Source organism: Pavona decussata, unplaced genomic scaffold, assembly GCF_977016875.1.
Source record: "Pavona decussata unplaced genomic scaffold, jaPavDecu1.1 SCAFFOLD_48, whole genome shotgun sequence".
Taxonomy (NCBI): Eukaryota; Metazoa; Cnidaria; class Anthozoa; order Scleractinia; family Agariciidae; genus Pavona; species Pavona decussata.
In genome coordinates, this window is record NW_028145470.1 from 25,266 (window position 1) to 42,294 (window position 17,029).

The 17,029-nt window shown below is 37.0% G+C and overlaps 2 protein-coding genes across 22 annotated transcripts in view; one reads left to right on the plus strand and one right to left on the minus strand.

Annotated features, from left to right (window-relative positions):
- LOC146481610 (uncharacterized) overlaps positions 1 to 17,029 on the plus strand; it is a 74,913-nt gene that overhangs the window by 12,681 nt on the left and 45,203 nt on the right. For 7 of the 20 annotated variants that reach the window (XM_085107640.1, XM_085107642.1, XM_085107647.1 and 4 more), the window contains 5 exons: positions 778 to 1,020; positions 2,751 to 2,809; positions 4,040 to 4,104; positions 4,954 to 5,068; positions 6,591 to 6,690. In XM_085107640.1, coding sequence (XP_084963766.1) covers positions 6,660 to 6,690 — 31 coding nt within the window. In that variant the 5' untranslated portion in view covers positions 778 to 1,020; positions 2,751 to 2,809; positions 4,040 to 4,104; positions 4,954 to 5,068; positions 6,591 to 6,659. The other 13 variants (XR_014864242.1, XM_085107652.1, XR_014864241.1 and 10 more) reach the window with 12 other exon arrangements.
- Positions 4 to 14,905, minus strand: LOC146481611 (regulator of microtubule dynamics protein 1-like). Of its 2 annotated transcripts, XM_085107634.1 has the most exons (10): positions 14,774 to 14,905; positions 9,592 to 9,978; positions 6,533 to 6,622; positions 5,695 to 5,739; positions 4,371 to 4,426; positions 4,026 to 4,113; positions 3,898 to 3,928; positions 2,664 to 2,800; positions 1,744 to 1,812; positions 4 to 155 (listed from the first exon to the last, which is right to left on the minus strand). In XM_085107634.1, the coding sequence occupies exons 1-9, from the start codon at positions 14,903 to 14,905 to the stop codon at positions 1,771 to 1,773; spliced, it is 1,008 nt and encodes a 335-aa protein (XP_084963760.1). In that variant the 3' UTR covers positions 4 to 155; positions 1,744 to 1,770. The 2 variants fall into 2 exon arrangements, with proteins under 2 accessions (XP_084963760.1, XP_084963761.1); XM_085107635.1 differs by lacking the exons at positions 4 to 155; positions 5,695 to 5,739 and having other exon boundaries at positions 1,556 to 1,812.

A 17,029-nucleotide genomic window follows, 5' to 3' on the forward strand; every position in this document is an offset into this window, starting at 1 on the left:
GTGTAAAATAAAACATTTTTATACATCACCTCATGGTTGTCATAAAAGAAATACATAAGTGATTATTCAAAAGATTAACAAAAGTCATCATTCTTGAAGGCATCACACCTCCTGTTCTTTAGATATCCTGCAAGTAATGGCTGTGTTCCAAGTGGCTAAGGTTAAAGAGATGTGAATAAAATAAATAATATTCCCATTAAAATAACTGTACATAGTTGGTGATTTTCTGAAACTAAACATTATAAAATTATTTACGCTTCAGTTCAAATCACAGTCAGTCACTTGTGTTTGGTGTGTCCCTGGAGGCACTGGTTAGCATCCATCTCAGGACTGACATAGCAGCAGCTATGACTGATATTAAACAGCCTGTCTTAAGCCTTGATAATGATAGACAAGCCATGATAACTACAAGCCTTGTTAATATTGATTAGACAGATGGTTGCGATGACAATGATAAACCAGTTGGATTATCACTTAGTGGGCATGTAAAACTAAATTACCTCCACCTGCAGAGTATGATAACAATTTAAGTCATAATATGCCTGGACTAATAAATAAACCATGGTTATATTAAAGCTTGATCATGGGAAGTCAGCTAGATTGTTATATATATTAGATAGCTCGGCATTAACTTGTTGACATTGAAAATGTTTTGTTATTTTTAAGAATTGCCAGTCCATCATTTCACCTCCCTTGAGGAGCTGTTAATGAAAGACTGGGTCATGGTAATAGATATCCTCTATCAACCAATCAATCCAATAATATTCCGTAAAACAGAATGCGAGGTGTTCTGTCAGTGGTCTGCTCAAGAGGCCTTTGCAGTGACCCTACGTTAGTTGTTTCTAAGGACTCCTAAGACTAGGGAGATTGTAAAAGTATTGAATCTTCATGTGGAAGTGGAATAGGAGATAAAGAGAGGTCCAGTATGGTCATTCCAACCGCTGTTCTTGGCACTTTCCTGACCAGTTTGCCTGTTAATGAGAAGGAAACATTGCCTCCTGTGTCAACTGGTGCTAGCTGGTATGTAATGCATGTCATAAGTGTGTCTTCTAGCAGGTTCTGTCATGGCTGTTGTACACAAGCTATTTTTTGCATGGTCAGGCAATGTGATCTTTTCATCAAAAATTGTCACAACCCAAAGAATATTGAGACAATAGAAAATTGTTAGCCTCACTTTCAAAAATCAATGAGGTCCCTTTTAACTCATTAACCAATTTAGATTGTTTTATTGTTCATAGGTGAATGTCTCTGTCAAAAAGAGGATTTTCCAAACCCATTTATGCGCATTTTATAGACTATTGGGGTGTGAATATAGTGTGAAAGTGTCAAGATTGCAGGATCAGTATTAAAAAGTAAACAACAATTATTATATGAAAGAAATGTGATGGTATATTTCAAGCCTGGTGAATGAATGAGAATGATGATTATTCTAGAAAGTGACGCAGGCATACTCGGAAAAAAGAAATCCGAGTGCTCCTATCAGGAGTCGAACCTAAGACCTTCCGATTACTAGTTCGGATGCTCTACCACTGAGCTACAGGAGACTCGTTTATATTACTCTGAATATAGTTGTTTATCACTATGAAATGTCTTGATTGATGTTTTAGTTTCTTTCCTTTATTTAAACTGTGGGAATAACTATTATAAACTTCACTTCAGAGTTTTGCAATAAATAACTTGTATTTCAATTTCGGTCACCTAACAAGAACGCAGAAAGAATCATTGTGTAAACCAAAAGCTGACCATTCCTAAACTGCAATGACTGCAACATTAAAAGTGCTTCTGCATCAGTTCTTGAGCTTCCTCCTGTGCCTTTTAGAAGGGAAATAAAGAGAAAATGATATAAATATGTGCGAAATAACCCAGTGAGGAAAAAGACATGTGTACACACAGGTCTTTTTTTTATTATTATTTTTCCAGGGATATGGGGAAAAGGTTACACCTAAGTAAGCTTATTTTTTGTCAAATATGTCATTTTCGGTAGTCGTTTTCAATGACCAGGTTTAAAAGCCATCATGATTCCCTAAACAGTCATTTAGACATAAAATGTTTATTATGATAATAAACATTGCTGTTTCTTAGTGATAGTCGCCCCATGCGTCTGTGCAGGGATAAGTTTGGAATTTCAAGGCCACCACGATCCCATAAAATGAGGACAAACTAATTAGTTTGTCCTCGAATTATGGGATCGTGGTGGCCTTGAAATTCCAAACTTATCCCTGCACAGACGCATGGGGCGACTATCACTAAGAAACAGCACTAAGGACTCACTCAAGATAAATTTGAACTTAGAAGTGCTGCGTAGCTGATGGACATAACCATCCCTATAGTTTTGTTGGTATGACATTCTCAAGTTTTTTTTCTTCAAGTAGTTCATTTACTGAAATATTGCCAATTCTGTAAATACTTTAAGACAGAAGTAAAGCACCATGCCACTTCATTGCTAGAAAAAGCGCCTTTGTCACATTCTTAATTTGTACTTGACTATCATCATATCCCACCACCAGCATTGGTTTGTAGCCAGGACTCAATTGACCAAGTTTACGTACTGTATTATCAGCCGAAAAGTCAAAACCTCTAATGCATCGCGGCATTAATTAACCGCTTCTGCACCAACAATTTCTGTAATTTCTGCTTAGCATATGTGTTCCCACTTTACTGACCGATTTGTCATCCGCAGTTTTGCATGGATTACTGTTCGCTGCTTTGTCCAGCCATCTCTTAGCTTCCTCCTTTTGATTCTGTTGTAGAAATGTTTTTCCGAGGAACAGATGATTTTTGCTGTAGAAGTTTGGCTCCACTTGGCCATGTAAGAAAAGAACAAAGTGTTGTTTATTCCCCCAACTATTTATTAATCTTGTACCCAGATGTTCTCACTTTGGGTTTTCTCTGAAGATAAACATCTAGGTACAAGATTACTATTTACATAATAAAAGGGAATGCCTCCTTTGGGCCTGCATGGAGAGAAAGTTGGCATGTTAACTCAACTCACTACAATATGACTTGGTAGGATTTTTAGAGATGTGGCTCCTTCAGGATGGCTAAACTTTTAACCTGTGTGACATGACCCAGGCAAGCATTTTCAGGATGGCTCTCTTCAGTATAAACTCTTCGCTCCTGGCATCAGGTTACTTTCAGAGGGTTGCTACAACAACTGTCCAATTTTATTGCAATTAATTAAATAGGAAAGTCATTCATTTGAAAACGTTATGGAAATGCTGTGTTCACACTATTGAATAATTAATTATTTTTACATAGTTTTTGTGTGGCACCAATACCCTATATGAGAGATGTTCACATATGAAATGTTGGTTTGGTCTGTCCCTAAATTGTCACAAAGCATGACATGAAGAGGAAATGGGGCTCATCATCAACCACAAGACTCACTCCACATGGGATGAAAAGTGAATTCGGAGCTCTCTTTAACAGATACAGTTTATTTTCTTGTTTTCCTCTAGTTAATATTTACGCGAACGCATTGAATCAATTTGACCTAATCCCTGGCCTGCCGCGTACACCTTCAGTTTTGTTCTGATTTGAAATTGTGACGTTATGCTGGACTCAGCGTGCCTGCTTCCTCCAACAGTTCAGTGGCAAAGTGAAAAGTCCTGCTCCGGTTCAACTTTTAAAAACAATGCTTAAGTTTCTTTCAAGCAACAGTTTCTCAGTTGTTTTTGCTTTTATTTTTTTTTTTAACATTTCGCTAACCTATTCGAATCAAATTTTCTTCCAGAGCTCTTATTTAAAACATCACCTTTCTTTTGTTAAGCTAGGTCAGCATGGTAAAATAACTGACATAAATCAGCTCCATTCCCCTCTTCCCACCCCTCAAAGGTGCAAGTCAGTCTTAAGTCTAACTCTAACCTGGTGGTGGAGTAGGGGTAATTGATTACTCACATTCTTCAGCTTTCTGAAAATGTCCAAGTGCCTATGAAAAAAATAATAATAATAAAAAACTGAAACAGTTTTACCAACAAATTTAAGGCATAAGACAGGATACTGATGCCACATCAATATTATTTTACCTCTTCATATGTAGCAGTTGGTGGTGATGCAAATATGGCAGATGCTAGTTTCCTTGTCACCCAACCCATGTCAGCAAAGGTAAAACACCTGTACACAGTAAAAAAAGACACACTGTAAATTTTTTCTAAAATCTGTTTGAAAAAAGTTTGAGGAAAACACAGAAACAAAGAATTATTATTATTCAAACGCAGTAATCTGAGTGCTGCTCCTTTTCGATTTGTGATTTGGTTGGACTTTCAGTCTTTGTTCTCAGTCACAAGAAGGGAAGTGCTTTAGGGACAGGTATTTGGGGAAGCATGGTATTGCTACAAATTAAAACGCAAAACAGGGCAAAGTGGCCTTACCAAATACCAAGTAAATGGCGAGAAGTTGGATCAGTGGGATTCAACTCAATTGCTTTCTGCAAAACAAGTTAAGTTGAAAACAATCATTATTTCAAAAGCTTATTGGATTTTCAAATAATGTATATCATGTTACAGTGCAAAGAAATAATAACAGTCATTGTAAATATTAATAATGTAATAAGTCATCAATTACTCATTCCCACACTCAGAATCATAATATTTATTCTGGGTGTTCACGTTACAAGACAGATGGGTTTTTCAGTGAGGTACTACTGCAAATAATAAATAAAATCAAACCAAGAATGTCAAAAAAGTTACAAGTTGAAATTTCAAACAAGATATTTTAAATTCTGATTAAAAAGAAAATTGTGAGTACATGTTAGTTAATGTTTCATCTACCTATATCATTCTATTATCACCATATCGAACTCAATCCAATGTTTTACTAGGCACCTGGCTTTGTATCAGTATGGGGAGTTAACCCTTCTATAGGAGTTCCGGCCTCCACACTTTTTTCTGTTGCAAAATATTAAGCAATACTGCTATTTTACAGCCTTTCTTTTGTCTCCCACTTTCTACACAGCTCTCACAGACTTTACAGGTACCACACCGATAAAGAGATCAGAGATAAAGATAAAGATTTTAATTATTGAAAACAATACATGGCAGCCAAGGGCTGAATTGCGTACCGTTAAAATGTAAGTAATAAAATTACCGAAATATATAATAAGGCTATTAAGTTCGATTTAGTTCAAAAAGCTATTTACAAGATCTAAAATTAATTCATACAGTATTTATATTAAAACATGACTCAATAATGAAATTATTTCTTGCACGTTTCGTGTTTATTTTTGGAATGTCAAAATTGCGTGTTCGTCGGAGCAAATGTTTGCAGGCCTGATGTGAAGGCGGCAATAATGCCCGTAGCCTATGATCTGAATCACTTAGGATCTCATTGAAAAGCGTGACACAAATATTACTATGGTGGACGCTAAGCGGCGCTATCTCCATGTGAGTAAGAGCTTCATCGTAACTGAGGCTGGGGCATATGATTTTTAAAGCCCTCTTCTGGACTCGCTCTAGTTCATTAAGACCCCCGTCTACAACAGAGGAAAAGTTTTCAGCAGGAGCTGTAGCTCAATCAGGTTATTCATTGGGTCACTATGATCACCTTCTCTATTGAGAATAGAAATTTTGGTTAAATGGTGACAAGGGTATCAACGAACACAGAAGTCCACACAGTGGTTTCAGCTGGAGAACACTACTGGCAAATTCCAGATGATGAAGTAAGCCAAGTTAACCAAATATAATTATGCTGCCATACCCTTTCCATACAAGATTTTGTCAGTTTGGAATCCACCCCACCTCTCTGGAAATGATAATTTAGCCTCATATTCCCTTGACTTCCGCTTATGGCAGCCCCTCTCCCTTGGAATTAAATTACAGTGTATAATACCCTTTCATCACGGGTAAGGATATTTTCTTGGTCTGCACATTCTCACAAAATTGTTTCCCAAATAGCTGCCTATTTTATTTAATAATTGATTATTTTGCTTAATTCGCAGTATTATACATTTAGTGAATTAGACCATAACTTAGATTTTAGTTGTTATTTTATTATTATCCTTGCTTTTGTGAATATTGAAATTAATTTGGTTTAATTATTATAATTAATGTTAATTCATGTTAATCTGTATGCTATTAGAAATAAATTATTATTATTATTATTTTAAGCTTTTATTTGCAAAAAACACAACTATGTACTCTTACCTTACATTGCACTACTAATTAAAACTTACAATTTTTTTAAAACACACAAACCATCACTTACAATACAATACTAACTATTAATACATTGCTAACATGACAATACACAACTAATTAATGAGCTACAATACGATGCTTCGTTTACAATGCCTTACTAATATATTACAATACTTAAAATACATATAATTATAACTACAAGACATTGACTATTGGAACACGCTACAATTATACTTACAATAATCATTCACAATAATGAATTATGATAATGATGATGATGATGATGATTATTATTATTATTGTTATTATTGTTATTATTATTATTACTATTATTATTATTATTATTATTATTATTATTGTTATTGATACCCTAAAGCCATTGATAGTTGAAATCTCACCTCAAAATGCTCCTTCATGACGAAAGCATTCGCTAATTTAGCCTTTGTTCCTTCATAGTCACCGACATTAGAGAGTGCGATTGCATACCACTGTTGAGGACAATACAGAGATTTGAGGCACTGGGCTATGGCAGATAATGTTATTAAAACAAAAAGAGGTATGGTAACCATAACTTAAGTGAAAGCAATTTGTATTCCAATCAACATTCCTGACCTTTCCATTTGCACCCCCTCATATTTGGGCCTCTGTTTTTGAAAGTTTTGCTTCCTCTACAATCATGCTTATATGCATAAGTCACCTTTTTCCCCATGACATAAAATAAATTATTGTAGTTTACCAATAAGGCTGATTAAAAAAACAAGGAAGGATTGAATAAGCCATGTGACTCATCAGTGCTGGCACTGACTTCCCAGGGCATGAAGCAACAATGAACATTAGTACTTGCAAGTGGAATACTGTTATTTCTCACACCAGTATTTTTGTTCAATTTTGCATAATGATAACAGTAGCCCAGGTACCCATTTACACCTGGGACCAATCCAGGGGGAGTTTTAAAGAGATATTGTGGAGTAAAGTTTCTTCTTGAAAAAAATTAATGAAACACTGGCCAGCCTTGAACTGCTGACTTATCAATGTTCTGATTGCGATGTTGATCAAAAGTTGCAAAATGTGCTCATACAGCCACTGAACAACACCTGCATCCACACTTTGAGCTTGGCTGTACAGGAGCATTTCATAAGTTTTACATTTATACGTGAGAACTTGGAAAGTTTCTCCATCAAAATCTCCTTACTTAAAAACTGGCAAAACCATGCATTAGGAAAACCTGACAAGGAAAGCTTGTTCAACTGCAAATCTCCCCGCGCAAAAATGTTTCCTACAGGGTTGGACAAGGCCATACCAATTTTTTGAATTAGGGCCAACCCATGTCAGCCAGCTAAATGACAAATAATGCTTACAGTACCATAGCTCAGAAGTTATCCCTAGCCTTCACCCTAATTCCCAAAGTGATTGAATGTACCAAGGTTTCCTTGACAAGTTGGCTTCTATGACAGTCAAGATATTTTTTTTTTGTGTGAGCCAAAATTTGGCATGTGGTACCTATTGACAAAACTTGTTGTTTGAATAAAAACTGGTCCTTAACACCAGTTTTTAAACAAGAAGATCTGTCAAATATTGTCTTGAAAATGAAAATGTCCTCTGACAGTCGAGCACCAGGGAAAACTTTTCAAGGAAGCAAATCATTTGTTATTACACAAGCAAACTAAAACTCATTGCGAAAAATTTGTTTACGTCTTTACACACAAGCGAGTGAGGACTGTGGTTCAAAAGATGTCAAAGGAGCTTCTTGGGTGGTTATTACAAAGGCAAATACAAAGTTTTCATGGGTAATGATCATCACAGGAACCTTTTTCAGGCTTTGCACATAAGCATAGACACATGCAGGTTAATAAAACTGCCTCACATGTACCAACAAAAACTCAAACTTGTAAACGTGGAACCAGCCTAACTTGAGGATAAAACTAAATCAAACAACGGTAATTGTGCAGAACAGCTCTCCTCTCTGACTGTCGGCCAACTGTTGGGCGTAAGTTGGCTGACAACAGCTGATATTTGACCGACTATCGGCCAACCATTGACCAACAAGAGGCTGACAGTTGGTTGACAGACAACTGGCAAACAGCCAGCAGTTTTGGTCAAAATTGTTGGCCAACAGTCTGCTGACAAACTGGCCAACTGTTGGCAAACTGTTGGTGAAGCGTCGGTAAGTTGTTGGCTACAATGTTTTGTAAGTATTGCATGATATGCATTTGAAAGGCACACTTTGCACAGTATGGGAAACAGTAGTGTCTAAAGTGCTGCACTGATAAATGCAAGACCTATCGTAAGCACCAACAGGAACAGCGAAAATATGAATGTGATAACTACAGTCAATGATTTTAACTGTATGCCATTTTGGAATACTTATCTTAGCCCCAGTCTCTGAATACAGTTTATGCTTTATGTTGCAGACTGTTTATATCATATTTATTGTTGGTCATTGACTTTTGCAAACTTGGTGGCTCCTAAAGGAGCCGTTTGTAAGAAGAACAGCTTCACTCATAGAAGTGGTCGTCAAATTTGAGAGGCAGCAGCTGCCCCTCCCTCTGCATGTTGGCCATAACTGGTAAGTGCCACCAATCGAAGTTCTTTCACTGATCCCATATGGTTGCAGTGACAAGGTCATGCTTCCGGGTTCGCGATGCATTGCAGGGTGATATCTATGAGCGACTAACACAGTAAGCGTTTACCTAACTCTTGGGTTAAATTAACTTTAAAATTACTAGTGTAAGAATAGTCTTTGAATGCTTGTGCATTAGAGTGAAAACTATGCAGATGACTCTCGAGTTAAATCAACTTGAAATAGTGTTTGAATGCTTGTCCAATAGAGTGAAGCATCTGTGAGTAGTTTATGTATTATGATATCTATCAGGTTTCAGTGTCTGGTCAATTTCTACTTTGGTTAACTGTTGGTAACCTGTTGTTGGACTGTCGGTAACATGTTGGTAACCTGTCGGCTGGCAGGTGACCGACAGTTGGCTGACAGCCTGAGAGAAGAGCTGTTCTTTATAAATTATTATCCAAACAACAATTCACTGCTTATTATGTTAAGTCTTAGTGAATGAATTTGGAATAAGGGCTAACAGTTTTCAAAATTTGCACAACATATTTTCAATACTATGAAACACTGGAAATCTGAATAGACAAAACAAATCACTTCTCAGCAATTTTTTTAAGGTAGTTACTGTGAAATGAAACTAGGCCAGTATATTTTTAATAAGAATAAAGTCCACCTCTGATAACATTATGTTAGGCTTCCCTGACAGTTTAGGCAGCCACATAGTAAACAGAGAATGTGCAGCAAAGTTTTCTGACTAGGGAGAGAACACTGCAATGAAGAGTCAACATGCTACAACCGCTGACTTTTGGATTAAAAAGCATGGCACACTAACCATTAGACTAACAAAGCATTGTTATTGGTTTGCTTTAGCTGGAATTGAAACAGAAGGACTCTTACTTTATGACAGGCAAAGTTCCTGTCATCCAAACTCAAAGCCAGCTTGGCATGATCAAGTGACTCGTAAGTCAAAGCTTTCTTCTTCTCTGCATCCGTACTATTTTCTGCCAACATCCTACATGCTCTCGCTAATCGCCACTCAACCTCTGCATTTTGTGCATCTTTATGTTTGATAAGAAGGTTGTATGTCTTCTGTGTTTCATTGTTGTCGTACAATTCATCTGCTGTCTTCAAATCATTATCAAGCTCACTCATTGTGTTTCCAGTTTCTGACACAGTCAAAGATTCCTGAGGTTTTGAAGCTCCAAACCAACCAAGTGCAAGCAATGGAGGGACTACTTTTCTGGGTCGAGTCACCTTCACAAACTGATTACACAATGCACAGACCTACAAAACAATGACCACTAATATCACTTTATTTTCTAACACCACAAGGAGTGGGGGGGGGGGGGGGGGAATCACCATTGATAATAATGATTATAATGAAAGCAATGAGGGATGGCCTATTGAGCCCTAACATGGATGTAATGCTTGCCTTCACCCTTTAACCCTCATAATTTATACCAAAGAACGAGTTCTCCTATCTTGTCCCCATACTTTTCTTATATTAATTAACCTTTAGATAGTCATTTCCTTAGTTCTTATGACCTCAGAAGCTGAAAAAGGGCTTAAAGGGTTAAGACATAAGAATCTATTATTATTTTATATGAGCATCTTTAGAGTTATCCCTGTGAGCTATAATAATAATAATAATAATAATAATAATAATAATAATAATAATATTAATAATAATAATAATTTCCTCGCGAGCGTAGTGAGGTAAATAAATTTGTTGGGTTGAGCCGGCCCGAGCGGAGCTAAGCCACACGAATTCGAGCGAAAAATATATTTATATATATGTATGTATGTATGTTTGTATAATATATTTCGTTGAAGGTGTCCGCACTGGTGCCTAGCAACAGTAAAAAACAAAGTATGAATGACGTCAGACTGTCTGGCGTCGTCTGGAGCAAAATTTGCATGCATCAGGAAAGTTTGCGTGTCGGATCAAATTTCAACAATATTCACTGAATACAGAACTATCTCTCCAGAATCTTTTCCCTTTTTTCCAGAAATCTTTTTGTGAAAGATTGCATTGAAGAAATTACACGTTTTGTGGCCGCGGTAAAATAATTTCCTGTGGGAAATAAATTGAAGGTGTACGCACTAGTGCCTAGCAACAGTAAAAAACAAAGTATGAATGACGTCAGACTGTCTGGTGTCGTCTGGAGCTAAATTTGCATGCATCAGGAAAGTTTGCGTGTCGGATCAAATTTCAACAATATTCGCTGAATACAGAACTATCTCTCCAGAATCTTTTTTGTGAAAGATTGCATTGAAGAAATTACACGTTTTGTGGCCGCGGTAAAATAATTTCCCGTGGGAAATAAATTCATCGAACACGACAGCGCTGCACGCCTGTTGTACCTTTCGTCGCCTCAGAAATAGATTTTCAACTGCAAACTAGCCTGTGGAACTACGAAAAGACCATGCTCATCAAAATAGTTGCTATGTTCAGAAACCTTTTAATCTCCTCATTTGATGCTACAATACGAGTAAAGAGGTCTTTCCACCCAGCCCCAGCTTTGCGAGGTTTTTCGAGTCACGTATTTCTAGTAATAATAATAATAATAGGACAAAAACTACTTGTCAGAATTAACAAGTACATGTACATATACATCTTCCAGGAGTAAAAAAGAAAAAAAAAGGAATTTGAACCATGACCAGAGAAAAAGATTCTGCTACCTCTTATGGGGCTGCCTAACAATCACCCCAACAGCCTGTTAATTTTAAAAGGTAATTTCATTAAAGATGTCACTCACAATAATATTTAAAGTAGCCTTAATATATCCAACAGACATACTTTAGGGCTATAATTTAAATAACTATTTATTTATTCTAACCCTAACCCTAACCTTTACACTATATATGACTGGGGCAAAATGTACAAATTCCTGTTCAATCCTTGAAAAACAAACCATAACAGACGAAATAAATTTGCACCGCACTCAAGTTATCTAAATACATTATGCTAATATTGCTTAACTAGAGGTAGATCATAATTATTGGAATTTTTGCTTTCTAAACATCATATCATACAGTCGTCCCCCCTGCTGGCAAACTTCCATGTCAGAGGAGTTTTCAGTTCAAACCCACCAGCCAGCATTTTTCAGGTTTCTCCTTAATTGCCGGCAAAGACAATCAATAAAAATTGGTATCGATCAAGCGATTTTGAACAATGATTATTATTGACCATGGAAATAGGTGAAAATCAATAAATTAATTTGTTTTGTCAAATCGATATTATCAATTTTTCATGATTTTATTGATTTATAACGGAAGTCCAACAATGTTGTTATTTGATATCAAACGTAAGGCTCAGACCCTTAACATAATTTGAGGAAAAAGAGGTTTGTCTGTGTTTGCTTTTCCAGTGTCCTAAATGTAATGAAATAATTTCCCCTTTAATGAGAAGTGAAACCCGTGCACTTAAAGAGGAAGTATCAAGGGGGTTTTGACCTCTTTTGTTTAAAATGGTGAAATAAGACCTTCACTTTGCTACGAAATAATTCTAGAACAACGAGAGGAGAGAAATCAACTCAATTCCTGACAGGAACAACACGAACTCTGTTCTAGCGCATTTTGGAAACAAAAATACGAAAACTTGAAAAACATTAGCCCAATATTTTTCAAGTTTCAATCCATACAGGCCTACTCTGTCTCTGGCCAAAGGCACTTATCGACAGTTTTATTGCACTGGGGTGATAATTTATAACAAAACTAGACAATAATTTTTTGTTTCTGTTCTCAGACAAACATTTCTGGGTTTTGAAATGACATCAAATTTTTGTGATAATTCCCCTTTAAGCATCGATTTTCCCGATATATAGTGCAAAAGCAGCAGCTCATCAAAGCTTGTAAATTTGTAACAATACTTTAATTTCTATCAGCTTGCGAATCCTTTTTGTTTTGTATATTCACTTGTTTGTTCACTACTTATTTAACTTTTATTTTAGTTGTGGCTGTCGATTTGAAAACACTAAATTTAAATGTATTTAGTTTAGTATAGACATACCTACCCGCCTCGACTAGCTTTAGCTATTTGCGGGTAGGTATATAACCAGCTTGTAACTGTCTGTTTTAATAATTGAAGGGGTGTGTGAAGTAAGGCCCTAAGTGACTTTTGACGTAAGGTCAAATTCTCCTTTTGTTTCTCAAGTGAATACATGGAAATTTGGAAGGAGAATCTAGCAATTTATCAGAAGTCACTTAGGGCTTTTTTCCAGGCACCCCTTCATTATTGTTGTTGTTGAGAGCAAGAAACTAATGCTTTCCTTATTTTCTTCTTCGAATGGCAAGAAACCTAAACAGTGCACGCATTATTACTTGGCTCATTAGTAACACAGCATCATTTTCATTGTACTGAGGTTGCCGTGTGGTTTGAAAACGACAGAAACCGGAAGAAATCAGGAAACCTGGCTGCTATCCAGCCATCATCAGAAAGTGAACACTCATGATATTTTCAACTCGTTGGTCGAAAACGTACTATTTGCATGAAGTCAGTAAATTATTATAATTTGTCATTTCTTGCACCAATTCTAATGATGAGCTGATGTCACTGGCACAAACAAAATAATCTTCCAATATAAATCAATGAAATCGGTAAAAATCAAGATAAATAGATAAATGAAATGAGTGTGACATTAATTTCTACTGATTGATCGATACAATCAATATTAATAAAACCAGATTTACCGAATTTTATCGATTGATAGATTGACACCAATTTTTATTGATTGACTACTCCAGGGTAATTGGTAATAATTACCAATTAACCCTGGAGTAGTCAATCGATAAAAATCAATACCGATCTATTGATCTATCAATCTATCGACTTATCATTGCTCTTGACAAATCATGAAGAACTTTATAGTGACAACATTCTTTCACATCAAACAGTCTCTCGTTGAGGTATTGAGGGAATTTAACCGGGCCTTGCCGAGTTTTATAGTAAATATAGGGAGACAATGATCATGTATTACAATTACAAATAAAAACATTTCACAATTCATGTTCCCTGAATCAAAGGAAATATTTTCGAGAACAAAGTCTCATATATCAACTTTAACCAAATAACTGTTATATTTGTGTCAATGATATGGACAACAAATGCAAGGAAACGTTTGTGTACTTAATTGTTAATTATTTCAATATGATACTATATCATCTTCAGACTGAGGTGACAACAAGTAGCTATGATTTAAATACTGAAAGATGGTAAATTAGCAATTTAAAACATGCACATGAAAATACAAAACAAGACATTAATGTCAGGAGAACAGACATACTGTAGTTCCCTGCAAGCTTTTAAACCATTGTTCGAAGATGGTGCTGAACACTATGATATGGTAGGCTTCTTTGTATAGTAGTAAATTCCAATTATCATCGTTGTCTATCATCTTTGTGTTAACATGCACGATATGGGTGAGATATTCTTTGTTCATTGCAGTAGAAGGTGGGTTGTTAATAATAAAAATGTCCGGTAGATTGCATAAACCTTGTATGTGTTTGATCTGATCACAGTATAGCGCTATCTTTGTTCGCGGTCGCATGATCTTATGTACGGATAAACAGAGTTCTGTTTGTTTTGCTGATGTACGAGGAATTGCAGCTGGGGCAAGTGAATTGACGTTTCAGCACCATCTTCGAACAATGGTTTAAAAGCTAGCAGAGAACTATGCCTGTTCTCCTGACATTAACGGCTTGTTTTGTATTTTCATGTGTATTTTCGTGTTGCAGCAACTGAAATCTTAGGCAAACTTTTGAAAATTTCGCTGGGCTCCTGACAGATATTATAATTTTTCAAAAGCTATAAAAACTGTTTCCCAAGTGACTTTAACCTTCGTTGAAATCTTCATGTTGACGAATTTTAATTTTTTTTTATTCCGGATTCCGGATTCCTGGTTTTAGGTAAACTTTTAATTAATCAAGCCAGTATTAGGCTTGTTTTGTTGATGTTTCCCGTAAGCGACCACTTTGTCGTGGCCACACGACACAATATGACAAATCCATTACTTATAAACTGGCTCACTCTCAAACAGAACGCCTAGTCATCTAGAACTACTAATAATAGCAAACTTACTCTTCTACCAATGTGCCTTGCGGAATTATCAGTTCCTTTAACCGGTTGAAGTGCGTTCATGGCAAATCTTTTCTCAAAAAAGACTCTTCGTATAAAAAGCCGAGCAAAACGGAATTCCAAAGCAGCCGCCATTTTGAAGTGTGTACGATTGAAAACTGGGAACAAGTTAGGTCCAAGCCTCTCGCGTCGCACAGGTTCGCTGGACAAAAAGCTGAAAAAGAATGCGATGGCCAACATTGTATGGGGCAACTATTATGTTCCCAGGGAAAGAAAATCATGCAGGGAGAAATCAGCGACCCCAGCTTGAAATAATGGAAAGAAAATCATGCAGGGAGAAATCAGCGACCCCAGCTTGAAATAAGCGCTGTAATTCTTAGGTAGGTTTCAATTATATACAGCGAAACGTCCCTAGAATGTAGAATCTATGCAAAATCCATGCAGAATGGTGAATAACCATACATGCATGCTAAAACTATGCGTACAGGGTACACTCGATTGCAAAAACGTTGACACCTAAAAGCAAAAACCGTGAACGACGAGACCCAATGGCTTTATGGCAGTGTTCTCCAGAAGCGCCGGCTGTCGGCGCTTTCGCCGACTACTCACTTTCGAAGCGCCGGCTACTTTTATTACACAAAACCACAGAAACATATACTTGTGTTGATCTTGACTCTTTTAGAAGGAGCAAAAAGTACAAAAAAGGGAGCGAACGATAACTTAGCGTAAATTACCCTGCGAGCAGAGTCTCCATCGAAGGGTGAGCCTAAATAAAAGCTTTCTAAACAGAAAGGAACGTATGAAATGTCATTTTATTTACCACTAGACGGACATATCCTGATTAAACTAATTTATAGAATTACATTGACCAGAAGCTGTCAATTTAAGCGGAAAAATGATTTTATCTGGCTTTCGCGGGAGTACTTCGTCATTAAGCTTCATTAGGTCGAGCACGTGCGAACCATTTTGACAAGACGAGCTAGAAATTTTTTTTATCAACCGAGAAGATGTCAAAGCGAAAACCCATGGAAGATTTAAAAGATGTAAAGACAGGAAAAATAACAAGATTTTTTTTTAAGGAGCGAACAGTAACTGGTAAGTCCAAGCTTTTCATGACCGAGTTAAAGTTTGCGTACTTTACCATGCGATCAACTGATAGCGCGATCGATGAATTCGCTGGTTTATCCGAAATAATTTTACTTCATGACGGCTTTCAAATTTGTGAGCACTTTTATAATTTGAAGAAGGAAGCATTTTGATAAAAAGCCAATGCAAATTTTTACGGCTTCGCGTTTTACGGCTCCTTGCTTGGCCATAAAAGCGGAGAAATCGGCAGCCATGTTACAACGTAGTCGGGCCCAGTCTCCTCGCATCTCTTCTGCTCACACGGCATGAGTTTCCTTGCTAGCAAAGACAATTCTATATCAGGATGTCTGATGATTATTTACCTGGAATCAATGTAACACTTTGCATTTTAATAACAGTTTATGTCAATAAATGATTATGTGCATTCCTCTCAAGTAGGATTCTCCTTGACTGTATACTTTTCCATAAAAACAGGAGACAAACTGACAAAAAATGACGTCAATTTTTCCTATTGTTATTGGCCTCAAAATGCACCAGACTGCATCTCCGGGGCCACATTTTTTAAAATTTTCCCGGGGGAGCATGCCCCAGGACCCCCCTAGATGCTCGTGCCCTGCGGGCACTCGATTGCCAGGCACCGGCTACTTTCATTTGAGGGCTGCCTTCTCTAAAATCTCTGGAGAACACTGTTTATGGGTATAAGTGTACTAAATTTATTTGCATGATTATTAAATATGCTATTCTCGTGCGACGGTTGCAGTGATGCCAACTCTCCCGCTTTTGGCGGGAGACTTACGCTTTTTTGCCTCGTCCCCCGCTCTCCCGCTTTGGTACATAAATCTCCCGTCCACTATAAATATTGAATATTTAGTGAAAGATTGAACGCTGATTACGGCTTTTTTGTTTTCGTTGAACCATAAAGAAATGTTGAAATTACGGTGGAATGGTGAAGTCCCCAACCTCCCCCCCCCACCCCACTGAAGGCCTATATATAGCCCTAATTTCACAGCCCTCGGAGGCTCTTCGCTGTTGCTGACACGGTTCTGCTGGCTGCCCCTGAAGATTTCTGGACGTCTCCCGATTTTTGAATTCCGTGGGTTGGCATGTATGCAGTTGATGACCAAAATTAGTTGCACGTGGTGAATGATGGAAATTGTCAAAGCAAGTTGGCCA